At 40.2% G+C, this 15,267-nt stretch overlaps 2 protein-coding genes across 6 annotated transcripts in view; one reads left to right on the top strand and one right to left on the bottom strand.

Annotated features, from left to right (window-relative positions):
• arhgap39 (Rho GTPase activating protein 39) overlaps nucleotides 1-8,513 on the bottom strand; it is a 140,568-nt gene extending 132,055 nt beyond the window's left edge. For 2 of the 3 annotated variants that reach the window (XM_015354221.2, XM_015354223.2), the window contains exon 1: nucleotides 8,360-8,513. In XM_015354221.2, the coding sequence (XP_015209707.1) occupies nucleotides 8,360-8,370 (11 nt within the window). In that variant the 5' untranslated portion in view covers nucleotides 8,371-8,513. Of the gene's footprint in view, nucleotides 1-7,317; nucleotides 7,450-8,359 lie in introns of those variants that run through there. The other variant, XM_069191127.1, reaches the window with a different exon arrangement.
• The window catches only part of c6h8orf82 (chromosome 6 C8orf82 homolog), a 42,148-nt gene extending 28,297 nt beyond the window's left edge, over nucleotides 1-13,851 (top strand). For 2 of the 3 annotated variants that reach the window (XM_069191129.1, XM_069191128.1), the window contains 2 exons: nucleotides 10,824-10,872; nucleotides 11,445-13,851. In XM_069191129.1, coding sequence (XP_069047230.1) covers nucleotides 10,824-10,872; nucleotides 11,445-11,938 — 543 coding nt within the window. In that variant the 3' untranslated portion in view covers nucleotides 11,939-13,851. Of the gene's footprint in view, nucleotides 1-9,747; nucleotides 10,218-10,823; nucleotides 10,873-11,444 lie in introns of those variants that run through there. The other variant, XM_015354093.2, reaches the window with a different exon arrangement.
• The last annotated feature ends 1,416 nt before the right edge of the window (nucleotides 13,852-15,267 follow it).

Below are 15,267 nucleotides of genomic sequence, written 5' to 3'. Positions count from 1 at the left end.
ACAACTGCAGAGAGGATGGAGACAGAAGTCACATTTTGTGATGCAATAAAATCCAAAGATGACAGAGGAAAAACAGGAAACTTGTCATCTTGTGATAGGACATGCCTGTTTCCCTTCAAACCCCAGCAAGGACTTGAGTTAAAATATGCATATCTGTTAAAGAGATTCTCTTCATTAACAGCTGTCTGCTTTTCATCACTTTTGCACAGGTGCACCTACTCCCCCAATTTAAACAATGGCTTCATAGAGGTCTATTCGCCTTTTTTTGTATCAGCACACAGACACTCATATTTCTTGACCGCTTTACACCTATAAAAGACATGCGAAAGGTCAGAACATTATTAAAATGAATGTTAATGCTTTCAAAGCTCTGTAACTTAAAGAAAATTTACAATGCCTAGAAAGTACAACTACTTTATAATGTACTGTATCTATCCAATACACACATGAACACATGGGAATGTCCATCCATCCATTTTCTAACCTCTTTATCCAATTCAGGGTTGTGGGAGAGTCAGAGTTTAATCCCAGCAAACAACGGGTGCAAGGCAGGGTACACCCTGGACTGGAAACCAGTCCATTACAGTCCACACACACAGACACCAGGGCAATACGTTTTCCATAAGCCAATTATCGTATCAATTGGTTTTTGAACAGTGGGAGAAAACTCATGTGAATACAAAGAGAGCAGATAACACCTCAGGTTTCTTATCACTTTTGTTATATTTATTTTCTCACAATAACTTTCTGACCAGGACAAATCTCTAGTAACTATTTCATTTTGTAATGTAATCTTCATTTTAAATGAATTGCTTTTTGCTAAGTTATGATATATATTGTTTGAAATTTCAATTTACTTTGGAGAAGAGACTTAATGTACAATAATTTACTATCATGTATTTTTGAACTTACTACCAAACACCATCCTACAAAAGCCTTGACTCTGTTATATGCTTTTCAGATCTAAAGAGATGCACTTTAAAATGCTTTAAAGGCTGATTGGCAGATCTCTCTCGATGACTGGATGCTGAAAGAGGGAATCAGCAATATGATTCACCCCCGAGCTGAAGCTGCTGTTGCATTGGTAGGGTGATAGATGTAATAAAAATTCTAGAACAGCTCCTAGACTAGAATTTCTCTAATTTGCAACAAAGATTCAAGAATTGTTGCATGCCATATTCTACAGAGTCATTATCACTGCAAGTTAACATGAGCTCGACTGACGAGACCAAAGCATTGTTGAGATCAGGGTGGGTAATCCTGTTTGCTAGAGGACCAGTCTGGTTGTAAGTTATCTTTTCTTCTCAGCCCTGAACAAGCTCAATCAGCTCATTACTGGCTTAACAGGACCAAATTCACAGTTTCTTCCAACTCTTCAGTTCTGCAGCCTTAAAGAGACCTATAAAAACCTGTAGACACTGGGCATCCCAGGTCAGGGTATAAACCTGCTACCACTTGTCATCCTTGATCAAACCCAAATCTGGGGCCCCCAGACAACCACACACGACACTCATGCACAATCTACACAATTAATACTAATCTTGTCATTCCACCATGTCTGACATTCTCTTATTTTAACATGGCGGGTCTCATATTTTCTATGAGATCTGAGAAGAGACGTTTCCTGGAGAAGAAGAGAAATCAAACTAGCAGTGTGCTAGGCCTTCCTGTTGAAAGACGGGTCAGGACTGACCCTGTTGTCACTTCCAGTCAGTGGTTTCACAGCATATTGTGGTACAACAGTGAGATTGCATGACAAGCCACATTGTAAGCAGCCGAAAGAGAACGGAATAAATCTGATCATCCCCGACTTTGTATTAATCACTAATTTGCATCTAAAGTAGTGATGTAGTGAGACCCCTGGCTGACCTTTTAGGCCATGTTACACACAAGAAATGGCACATTAAAAAAAACAGTTGCCAACTACTGGTTAATGACAACACTTTGTTCATAATCAATGCGAGATTGTGTTAGCTATCCCATGATTAAAGCTAAAATCAATTCCTTTACTCATCAGAATGTGAAGAGCTTTAGACAAAGTGCAAGTAAAACCTGCTTGTGTCACATCTGTGTAGCTAACCTCTAGTGAACACAAGCACTTATGAGATCATCTGCCATGAGCATGAAATGAAGTTCATGAAAAACACGCATCACCTACACTGCTGCATCCACATCTAGCACACACCAAATGTGTATGCTCCTCCCATCTCTCCACTCCTAATTCAATATAGAAAGTTTGATTTAAGAAGCAACTACTATGCGAGTCGATTTAAGAGTTATTAAATGGTTCTCCATGTGTGTCTTCAAAAAGCCTGAACATTCCCAGATCAATACAAGCACTGCACAAGTTCAAAATTAGAAAAACCATACACTGTGCATTCTGCCATGCATCACAAAGCAATAATATATAGCTTACTCTCCTATACTCCTCTTTAATGCAAAACAAACACCACAAATTATACATTTAAAAACACTTTGATAATATATTTCAGATGCTCTACTGGTATTTTGTGGGTTCAGGTTTTCACACATTAGCACTTAAAGAAATCATGTTTTAAAGTGATTCAAGTTTTCAAAGCCCCTGAGAGAACTGTTTTGTGATGCTCAGAAAGGAAATAAAGCACCTTCTGATCTTGTTTCTATGAAGTCAAACAAGAAATACAGAGAAGTTTTTTTTTTTTTTTTACTTCTGGAAAGTGGAATTTGGGCAAATATGAACATGTTGAAGGAGATACACACAGCATTATTTAAAACGTTAAGGCCCCAGTCCCATTAGATGCCGTCTTTAATAGCCTGAGGAATGGGGCACTGTGCTAGAGCGGACTGCCTGTGCAATTTTCCAGGGTCTCACCACCTTCCGGCACTCACAGCTAACCCGCTCACTCCTCTTGTAAATCGTCCAATGTGCTCCCCACCTGGCCGATGAGCTGCTATCCCACTTGCCTGCAAACATACTCTGCATCTGAATTTTTTTTGTCCCGCATTTGAGTTCCTACATTGTTCCCTACACTGTGTAATATGTTTTGCTACAGACAAAACAGCAGTCATGGTAACATGCAGAGTCACAGAATTGGGTAGCAGATTATGCACTGAGGAAGTGTACTTCAAGCCAGGCTAGTCTCACTTACAGACACCCAGCATCTGATCCCTTAAAACTGATTAGGAAGTCAAAGCCGCCGTCATTCCAGCAGCACATTTCTACACTAATCCTGTTAGTGGAGAAAAAACACTTTCACTCTGTCTCTCCTTCTCCCACCAGGAGCCTCTCAGGCATCTGTCTTGTGCAGTCGCCACGCAGACACCGAGTTTACCACAGTAAAACAGAGTGGTAATGACACTTCCTTAGGCTGCACCTCAACACACAGCAGCTGCCAACAGCATAATGGGCTTGGTTTTACTTGAATGAAATGCAAATGACACTTAAAAATGCATGACCTGCAGATCTTTCAAATGCAGTGCTCTCTGATCGACTGTCCACTGGGAGATCAGAAGCAATTGAGTATGTGCCCTATTTTATTTTGCCAGCTGATAGAAATCATGTCCCACCACAGGCCTGAAATGTGCAACAAACCAAAAAATACACCACCCTTACCTGATCTAATATTGACATACTGAAGGTGACCCAGAACAGTCAACAGTCCAGAAAAAGTTTTAAAAAAAATTTTAATTTAAATTTTTAGATAGTTGTCCCATTTCATGTTCAATAAACATCAATAGAAATAAGAATTGCTTATCCAGATTATTCTGGTTCTCTGCAAGCAACAGACCCATAGAAATTCCACTAATGAAACAGATAAGCTCATCATGGTTCATTTATTGTAACCAAGTTTCAGTCTCTGAAAATTCACTCCACACAAAGTAACAATCATGAATTGAACACTTGGTGTTACATGTACCTACAGCTTGGAATACCTGGAACAGACTGAACAGCTTTGCACCAGAAATCTTGTTTCTATCTGAGAACTGTACTACATTTGCAAACACCAGCTGTCAGTCAAAGCTAAGGCTTACTGTAAAATCAAAAGAATCTGCCAATGCTGAAATCCTAAACATTCTTACAAAGGATGGTCACTCACTTGTTTTTCTCACCATCTTTGCAAATTTGAGGAAAAAAAAAGGAAGGATATTTAGATGTATAGCCCTGTTTTATACCATAAGTGTCAGGGAACCTATAGGTAGGATTGGAGGATCCTTACACATGACTGGAATCCCACAGAATGCAGAGTAGCAAAAGGGACAATCTGAAAGAAGAAATCCAAAGGCTGGGTCAATAAGGGAGGCAAAGGGTCTGGTAACAAGAAACATCCTAAAACAATCCAGAAGGCAAAGTCAAGAAGCAGAAGCTTCATAACATGAGATCAGTCAAAATGCTTGGAAACACACAGTGACAAAGAATACTACAAGAGGCTTCTCAATAGTGAGCAGGGGAAGGTGTGTGAGGGGAGTTTAAATATTGAAAGGAAAGGGGTGTGATTGGATGATTGGTTAGGGAGTGAGAATTTGAGGAATCTGGTGCATGTGAGAATGTGATGGGTTCAATCAGGGATGAGATTGTGAAGCAGTGGTTCTGGGATTGCAACGTCATTTGCGAGGGAGAGTGTGGGGTGCGACATGGATAGAACGGCGTTTCCGAGGTAGAGTGTGGGGCGTGACAATACTAAATAATCTCCAAAGAGGTGAAGGCAACAGGGAGAAATCTAGCTATAAAATATATCAATCATGAGGTGCAGTACAGAGGAAGATATATGTGTGTGTAGATGAAAACATCAGTTTCTGTGCTGAGCCCTAGAAAGTCATGAATAGAGAAAACAAAGTGGCCACACATTTCATTAAGGAGGAGGGTTACAGAGAGTTATTTAACTATTCTTTTCTCCCATTTAAATTTTCTCTTCTTCCATAGTAATATAACCTTTGCTCAAATCCTTATCTAAAGGTGCTAATTAACAGAGGACTCTATATTTACACTGCACACTGCAAAGGCTTAAGAAACCATGCATTATTGTTCCAAGTCCCCAGCATAGTTAGTGACTGTATTTTTCAGCAAAGTTCTTTACCCTGACATCATCATAGTCCACTTGACTTGTAAGGCCCTCACCAGGGGTCAATCTGTGATAACCCCATCCAGGAGCTGCTAACATTCTTAACATTCTCAACCTGCTTCATGCTCAGACACTGAGAAAAAACTCTGGTCCCATGACTCGTTTGGGCTGTTGATGGAGATCAACTCTTGAATTTCATTTTTAATTGCAGCAGAGGTCTCCACATGGCATGATTTTAGCACAGCACTGTGAATACACAAGACCTGTAGCACTGCCTCCCTCCTCACTGCCTCACCTTGAGCACGAGGCACCCAGTGCAAGGCAGAGGCACCCCACACAGTCTGAAGCATCTGACCAGTAAATGTATTCCTTTGAGAGAAGGAGAATTACTCCTGCTGGATTACTTTTGAAGCCCAGGGAGGAAAGAAAAAGTGTAGTGTAAGTGTGTGAGGAAACAATTAAGGACAGCACTAATGATTTTCTGATGGACTGCCTAGACAAAGCCAAGCCATTCCACAGATCAGCACCGTGAGAGGCAGTGTTCCTCTAGTGTGGGCAGACTTCATTATCCCCGCAAATCAATGTCCAGGGAAAACACTCAGGTCTCCACACACACTACACATCTAGGCCAGGAGTCTCCATTCCTGGTCTCAGGGGACTGATGTGTCTGCAGGTATTCTAGTTCTGTTAACAGCAGTAGTACCAGAAGAGCTGGGAGAAGCTGTTAAACTGGTCTAATTAATCCAGTAATGAGCTGATGAAGTAAGGTCATTAGGAGCCCAGCTGGATTTAAAACCTGCAGCCCTCCAGTACCTGAATCAGAGATCCCTGTCTTTTAAGCAGTGTTATCATGTACTGTATATCTGTATATGCAGCACTGTATATCCTTGTCTATAATACGTTTTTTTAATAGCACACATATCAACATCATCAAAGCATGTACACATAGACATCCCTGTTCCTGGAGTTTTTTCACTCTTACTGTACATTGTTGGAAAAATGCAAGAAGAGGACTCCTCCCTGATCCTCCTAGGGGTCTAGTGTACACACAATGAAGATCTGCATCCTGCACAATGAAACCAGCCTTCACTACTGGCTTGTGTAGCATGACTGCGGTCCTTTAGCACTGAGAATAAGGGATAAAATCAACTTTGTGCACATTCAAATCACCTATATCTTCTAGTTAATGATCTGAGCCATTGCCTCACAGGTAGCTAAATGCAGCTCAACAGAAACAGAGCTTGCGGCATTAGCATGTAAATTGTAGAGGCACGGATCCCATTACGACATGCATGATGCGCTTCAAGTTTCTCTGCATCGCCACAATAATAAGACAGCAGTCAGTGTCCGGTCAGGCTGAACGAGGTCTATATGCACTATACAGGATCCCTACTTACTAGGTGTGACATTGGCGCAGAGCGGAGAATAGAGGCTGCTGATTAACAGCGAGGTCTCTTTCTATGACACGCGTTTACTGTATGCTGCTGCTTGAGGCCGGTAAGGCGGTACAGCGAGCTAAAACCACTCTCCCAGTCTCTGCAGCAACAGTTCGAATGCAAAACATCTGATTTCAAGAAAAGAGCCCAAACCAAACCTTTTTTTAATTTAAAAAGGCGGCGAGAAGAAATTACGTGTAGGGTGTTAACGGGAGAGAGGTTGTTCACTATCGTATCTGAACGCAATCAGGGAGATAAGGGAAATTAAAATGTTAGAAATATTGTCCCCTCAGTAATGCGGAACATACTATACATGATTGATATGAGCAGAAACGGCAGAAGAAACGGGTATTAAAAGCGACAGGTGCATTGCTATACGCTGCATTACAGAAGGGCAGCAACAACAGAGAGAGAGACGCTCGGAATTTTGCAGCTGTGCGCGGTCTGGCTGCAGATACTGTAGCTCCCCCTCCCAGTTTTCACGCACCAAAAGCTTTCCAGTCCACGCTGAACCACACTAAAATATCAGGGAACCAAACAGTCCACTCACTGCCGTGCACATCACCCCCACCTCACACACACTGACAACGCTTTCCTTCCCGACAGGTGCCAGCGCTTAAACACCGAATACAGTACGTGCACAGTACGCGAGAGAGCTACGCCCGTTTTTGCAATGGGTTCACCCTGGAACTGTAACGAATGCCTAACACGAGTACTAAACAGAGGCGATCACGTTTCTCACAGTCCTTGACTTCTCCTGCGAACACAAGTTGCCACAATTCCCACACACAAAAATGAAGGACAATATTCCAGTCTGGGCATTGCAAACGCGCCGCTTTTACCTCCCTAGAGAGCAAGCGACAATAAAAAGGTGATGTACAGACTGCTTCTACGGCACTGGGGACACTCGCACCCCACGATCTCGCCAGGGGAGCACTCGTCAGTCTTGATGCGGTCCGGACTGGGCCTGGGAAATAATTACACAACTTCCTCTTTCCGCCGTGACATTAGGACTGAGCGCTCTGATCTGTCGCGCGTCGCTTCCCATTTGAAATTCTTATTAACAGCCGCACCACATAAACACAGGCGCGGCGGAATCTCAGCCAGCGCCAGTGGCTCATGGTAGCTTCCCATCGCGGCATAATGCATTGGAAACTGCTGGATAAATCTCACTACATAATACATGACATCGCCCTCCCTGCACAAATACATACTGTACACCTTTCTTTCAGTACAGATACAATCATTTAAAAAGAGGCAGTAAAAAAAATCAATATATTGTCTTCATCACAGATAGGAGTTTTATACGTTTATTTTAAAAATATTTAACCTCTAAAAAAATTGAATTAACTGTTAAAGGGTTTACAGTATTAAACCTGAAAGTAAACAACTATTATTGACATGCAGAAGCGAGGCTCGGAAGGGATGCTAGCTGGCTCGGGGACGCGCAAACCTCCCCTAGCTCCACAGTTGTCGTCGCTCTGCCGTTAACGCGCCTCATGCCTTTTGAAACATCACAAGCGAGAGACCGTGAGGCGATACACCCGCGGCCCAGCCCAGTTCGGATCTGCAAAGGTGAAACGGAATCAGGGAGCACAAACGCAGTAAACAGCAAGCATTATTACCCTTTACCAGCGCCACCTCGGTACAGGTGCATGCGTTAAGATGGAACAGCTTCCTAAAGACAGAGGCGGCGACCTGCACGCATGCCGAAAGAAGGAGAGCGCTCAGCCCCGGCTCCAGTAGTGGTGATGGGGAGGAAGCAGAGACCGGGACACCAACTTGAAAGCACCACAGAATCCCAACTTTGCAATCAACGAGAGACAAGACTCGACTTCCCTACAGACAGGGCGTGATACAATTAAAACTAATCGGCGGTCTTACCTCTCTGCCATGTTCCCGGCGTTTCCCTGTTAAAATCCGTAATTAATAATCCCTGGAATGCAACCCATGGTGCCGAAGGATCCGCCGCCGCAGTCGGTCGCTTCTCTTGCTGATGGAGCATGCACTGGCTTTCCGCGTCTCCGTCACCACCGACAACCTGACGTCACGCAGCCCCCCGAGGGCGAGCACGCACGGATAACTCAAGCGTTGTCATGGAGGCACGGCAACGCCACCCTGGGAACTCTGGGAATTGCAGTATTGGTGGTATACCAAGACTGCAGTGTAGTGTGCACTCTCTAACTCATGCATATCCGTCACTTGGTCTTCACAAAATCTTTTGGCAAACAACAATATGAAAAAAGCTAAAACAGCTACACTGCCATTATGATATCAAATCATGCAAACCCCAATGAATGGGCTAATGAAGCCCACTGAACCAAATCACTACGAATGAATTATTATGAATGGATATTCCCATTGTTTGAAAGACTCCGGAGCGCCCTTGGTTTTCAGTTTAGTGAACAGTGCAAGAATTTTTTTATTTTTGTGCTTCGTGATATACTGTATCTGTGATTAGCAATGAAACAACGAAGAAGACAGAAATTGAAACACGTCTTAAAAATTAAAGACCAGGATGTTTGTCTGAAGTGGACTGTTAAATTGCCATCAGGTTTATCACTGTCAGTTCTGTCAAACGTACACCTTTATAGTCTAAATGTTTTGAATTAAACGGAATACTTTCATGACTAATGTATTCTAATGCAGCCATAGTGCGTTCTGGCGCACAGTACCCACATACTGTAAAACAGAGATAAAAAACATTATATTATAGTAGTTAACGTAACTATCCGAAAGTAAAAATTTCCGAAATAATAAATAGTAATTTCAAAGATACTATATTTCTATAAAATATAAAAAGTCATATACCGAATTTAATGGTTTGATTAGACTCTCGTGGGAATGTATTACATTGGTGTAATAAAGTGATTCAATTTATTTAATTTTGAATATTAAACAGGCCTCCTCCATTTTTAATTTTAGATTTAATTAAATATTACGCTTCATTTTGAACTCAGAACATAAGTATTGTTTTTTAAATGTTATGACTAAAAGCATACACAAGCCAATGGATTTCTAGTGACTATAACATCTACAGTATGGGATAATTTAATAGTGGTAACCACCAAATGTTTAATTAATATCTGAAACAAAATTACAAATTATAAAATGTTCATTGCTTTCGAACACTGAAATGGGCTCTAAAATTTATGTATCCCATAAAAAAAATTGAGTCTATTTAGATGACACTCTGGACGACATTCGGATGACATTCCGATATTCAGTCGGAACCAATGAAATTGGTTCTTAGTTTCCCTTCTCTAGTGTTACAGACGTTCCGTCCCCCCTTACCCAAAGTAAACATTACGTAGAAAGTGGTTTTCGCAGCTGGCGTTTTTATGTTTTGAGGGAAAGGACTGTTGTTTTTCTTTAGCACCAGGAATCTTTCTGATTTGGACAAATTTTACGAAATCAGAAAGGGGATTCTATTCTTACTAAACCGCTGATTTTAAGCTGGTTATAAAAAAAACATAACGTAAGAACGTTTTCACGTTCTTACATTTTTGTGGGGAGAATTACTTTAGGTAGTACGAACACCATCTAGCGACTCGGGCTTTGCCCGTTGTGTAAATTTGATATGCTCTTTCCTTTGTGGGTACGTCGGTTGAAGAGGGGCGTCCTGTTTAGTGCCGTGCGGATAGCAGCCTGCAGCGTTCGGGGAAATGTCACTTACACTCAGGGTCAAAGCCCAGAGCCTCGCATTCGGGAATACTTCTACTATATCGACCACCAAGGCCAGGTGACTCGGGCGCGTTGAAAGCAAAATTTGAAACCAGCCCGTTAAAGCAAAAAAAAAAACAACAACAGGTTTTATTAAACGTTACATTGTGATGTTCACACTTATTTTTTCTTAATTTTCTGAGAGAAATTTCGTTGTGAAATGTTTTTACTTATGAACTTTAAAATGGTAACATGGTAATTCTGCAGCAAACGTAAAAGAAGCAAAAACAATGAACCAACTACACAGAGCTTAAAGTGTATGGTTTTTATTCTTTAAAGAATGCTTACATGTATAAAAAAGGGTAATTAAAACACATTTGGAAAAGAAAACCTAAGTATTTTCTCAGTTTAATAAACAATGAAGGAACAACGGATACGTTATAAAATATACAAGAATGATCTTTCTACTGGTTCTGAAGGACTTGATAATTTTTTGACAGGTTAAATTAAAGTGTAGCTGATTTAAAGTCTTTTACTGTAGTACTGTTTTTTTTATTTGGAAGCGTCTTTTTTTAGCATTTCTAAATTATCTTTGCCAATTAGTATTCAGTCAGTGGTATGTGTCAATGTGAGAGTGCCTGTGGCCACATTCAGCATCTTTCATGTTGATGTGTATCCTATGCAGCTCTTCTTAGATGACACCAGAGTGAAGAACTTCATCACTTGTTTCAAAGGTACAGTCTTGTTGTGCCCATGATATAACGCTCTTGTCTGCAGACTTCTGACATATTTTCTATATATATACTTCATATATTTAGCATATTATACTTTTGTATATTATATATATTATATATATATTTCTTATTGGAGGATGAACAAAAATGTTGATTGGTATTATAATAGCTTTACTTCTGACAAATTTCACTGATGAAATGTGAACTGGGGATCTACATAAAGGAGTTAATTTTTTTACAACTGTGGTATTAAATGTGAAATCTAAAGTTAGCAGGCATATGGTGGTTTAAAGGCATATAATATGGTTTACATTTCTAATATAAGGTCTAAAAATACTGCTGTTCACATAGTGCACACAAATAAAGTGCATTTGTGGTAAAACAATTCTCAGCACTAATGTGAAATTAGTAACCATGACGAATACATATGCAGCACAACAATAAACACACAGGCAATTGAAAAAAACAGACAATAACCACATACAGTATAAACATTTTAAAATGAAAACAAATGTCCTTAAAATTGGATCAGGTGATTTTTATTATCTTACTTTGGCTCCACCTTTCCACAGATCAGCACTTCCTGGTTTTCTTCTTCAGCCGGCTGTGCCGGAATGAGACTGGGCGCTATCAGGACTCCTTCCCCTTCCTGTCTCTCTGTGGCCGCGAGCGAAATTTTGTGCGCTGTGACGACCGACCAGTCGTCTTCACGCAGATCCTGGGTGCTGAAGAAGAAGAGAGGGGTGGAGAAGTGGTCAGTGAGGCTGCAGAGCTCCTCTCTTTCTGCGGTGGGGGCAAGAAACTATCTGTTCCCTTCCGCCCCCAGTGTCTCTTTATGCAACCCAAGACTGGACGACTGTACCATCCCAGTCCCGAACGGGCAGGGGCTGTAGGACTGGTGCGCTCTGCTCTCGCCATTGAGCTCAGCTCCTGCTTTGAGTACGCTCCTGGTCAGGCCCAGACTGGCCAGCCCACTCATTTCCACTGGGCAGGCCTGCGTCACAGACTTACTAATGAGCTGGCCGTCCACTTCACACTCGATCCAGGAGCTCAGCCCAATGAATGAAGTCTTGGGGACATAGTGAGCTCAGAGAGATTGATGCCTGCACTTTATCTCTGTCTGGATCACTTGATAATAAAGAGTAAAGATGTTGTGTGGTAGGCTTTGATTTAGTAATAATAAAATAATCTGGTTGTTCTGTAGATTGCGGGGCTCTGGCTACAGTGGTGTCCCAGTACTGAGTATCAATACCAATGATCTTCAGTGATAATTTTGGTCTTCACGCCTTAGGTCAGTATGCCCTGAATTCTGGAAATCTAAATGATGACCATGTCATAGAGCAAAGTATACATAAAGAAACTAGAAAGCACATGTCACTGATTCAGACAGTCTTCAAATATTGCAGTACTGCTAAGTAAAACAAAATAGAATTATACCTTAGTCTCATGTATTTTAGAATTTATAGTGCTTTTTGCTTTTCAGTATGCTGGAACTGTTGCGTTATGTATGTTTCTGTTCATGAAACAGTGCAGTTTCAGTAGTTTTGAAGAAGAATTAACGTTTTAGGGTATACAAAGGAAGATGGTGTTGCACAAAGGTGAAAGGTCCATTGGTGAAGAATTAAGATTTATACTGATATACTGAAAATATACTTTTCTTAAATCTTTTCAGATGTGAATCATTTTCTTTTCTAATTTACATCCTCTGTAACTTTCCAGCAATTGGTTTGTGAGGAAACGTTTTGAATTTAATTTAATAGTGTATTCTTGTACAATCTACATGTAGTTGCTGCTCAAATAATTCTGATTGGATAATATGGGGTAACAATTACACAAGTTTATTTATTCATAAGGACCTCATCCTCACAATGATAATGACTTATTTTTATTTTTTAATTTTAAATGTGGAATTGTTACTTTTATTTTATGCATCACTTTATACCTTATCATTTTGGAATTACCAGTTCTTACCTGTGCAACAGACCAGCACAGGGGAAATAGGGTAGCTAATAGGGTAGCTCACATTACAATAATATCCTTCATTAGAAAGCAAAAGTTCTATAGCAACCTCTAGCCTGTCCTGGAAGGACAGGGTTCAAGGCAGGACTACACCTTCAATGGGAATTAAATAATACAATACCAAACATGTCTACTACAAGTCTACTAATTGTCTACAGGACACTCTTCATGCTTGGGCAAACATAAAAACAAGGAATATTTAAAAAAAACATATTACAGTTACAAAGAGCAAAAATAAGGGCTTACTTTTATAAATCATTATCTAAAAAAGTAAGCCTTTAATTTGATTTGAAAACAATTTAGTATCCTGGTTTCTAATGTGAATTGGGAGGGAGACTTTAAAACAGGGAGCATAGCAGCTGAAAGTCTTGTCAGTGTCAAATGACCCCTGGATTCAACCAATAAATCACTCTTTGCTAAACTCACTGAAAAATCTGTCTGATCTCACCTGGCAGATGAGATTTTATGCAGATCTGAGTATGGTTTTGCATGTAGGTAGTAAAAATATTCTGTGAACTAAAAATACAAAATGGGAAAAGCTGAGCTAGTAGAGGCAACCTCAGAAAAAGACGGTGATGTTAAAGAGGTTTTCATGTCTACACATTATTATGTTGGGCAAGGTGGGAGAACAATAAAAATGCAAAATGGTAAGATAAATTGTCAAAGGTGTAGAATTAAAATCCATTCTGTTATGTTAAAACTCGTTATGTTAAAAATTGTGTCTAGCAGTAGAAAAGCCTCATTTAGAATGGTGTGCATGATTTTGGTCACAAAGTTACAGAAAATATATTGTTGCTCTTCCCGAAAAGAGCAACCAAAGCATCTGGGGCTTAAGATGCTTTCTGGGACTGTCCTACACTGACAGAGGAGACTGAGGGTATCTGATGCAAATATTTTAAATCCTCAAAAACATTTACAGCTGAATGATATACCTGAATAAATTAATTAAAAACTACAAAATGGTCCTTTCTTATGTACAGTACTTATACTGTATATTGCTACTGTTGCTACCTTGAAGTCCATTAAAAACTGAACAGACAGCCAATGTAGACTACTGCATGAAGTGATGTACAGTAGAGAGTTAAGTACAGGTCTTCTGCCTGGGAGCAACATTCTAAACAAGCTGGAGCCTGTTGGGGTTGCTATTAGTCACACTACCAAAGAAGGAACCACAGTGGACAGGAAGATATACAGTATATAAAGGCATGAATCTGCATTAATGCATCCTTCAAAGGCAGGTTTGGACTTCATTAATATTTCTAAATTAACAGAAATTCTTTGCTGTTTTAGAGTATAGTTGGGTAAGCATTACAGGGTCACAGAAAAGACAAAAGCAGTCTTACGTTTTGACATTTGTGACCGTGCTAACTTTGTCTCTTGTGGCAAGGGATTGTCACCTAATTGAGAGCCTACTGACAACAGACAATAAGTGAATATGATCTTTTTGGCATTTATTGTGATCCATATATGGCAATATAAGTAAACATTAGACAAATTCCATACCTCATCACTTTCACTTTAACATAAGTGTAAGAACCACCCAGTCACCTGGATTCTTCTGTTCTGTAAACTGAATATGACCGCACTCCATCTATAATCCGATACACACATGGGAGGTCTATCTATTCAGCATAATTCAGTGGAGTGAAGCTTTGAATCAATAAACCATCCATCCGTTTCCTAACTACTTCATCCAGTTCAGGTTCACAGAGGAGACAGCCTGCACCAGCCAGCAGTGGGCACCAGCCCATCGCAGGACACTCACACACCAGGGCCAGTTTTCTCAGAAGCCAATTAACCTGTATGTTTTTCGATGTGGGAGGAAACCAGATCAGCTAGAGGAAACCCACTCAAACACTGGGACAACATACAGACTCCACACAGACAGCACCCTAGGTCTGGAATTGAGCCAAGCTAAGCACTGCAGCACCTTTTCTAATTTCCTTTTTTTTTGTAATTTTCTTAAATGGGAACTTTACACTGGTGAAGCTTACAAGCTTCCTTATACATGTCCTTATCAATGGCTAATTTTTATAGGAATCAGAAACATGCTATTTTTACTCATACAAAAGTACAGATATAAATGAGCAATAGTTTCATAAGCATAATTTTGATCATTTTCAGGGCTGAATCAGACCTTTGTTATATGGCAACATATGAAAGTTGTAAACATCCACTGAAAGGATGCAAATATTATTTAACATAATGCTTTTATTATGTTGAACAGCCATTTAAAGCATAAAAACTGAAAAGCATTTGACAGGAGTACATTGGCTCAGCAAAATGAGTACAATTAGTGGTCAATTACAAGTCAGATCTGATACACTATGTATCAAATAAGAATTATACAGGAAAAGTTTAAGACCCTTTTATACA

This window comes from Lepisosteus oculatus, chromosome 6 (assembly GCF_040954835.1).
Source record: "Lepisosteus oculatus isolate fLepOcu1 chromosome 6, fLepOcu1.hap2, whole genome shotgun sequence".
In the NCBI taxonomy this organism is placed as follows: domain Eukaryota; kingdom Metazoa; phylum Chordata; class Actinopteri; order Semionotiformes; family Lepisosteidae; genus Lepisosteus; species Lepisosteus oculatus.
The sequence above is the reverse complement of the archived record's forward strand: the minus strand, read 5'-3'. Positions and strand labels throughout refer to the sequence as shown.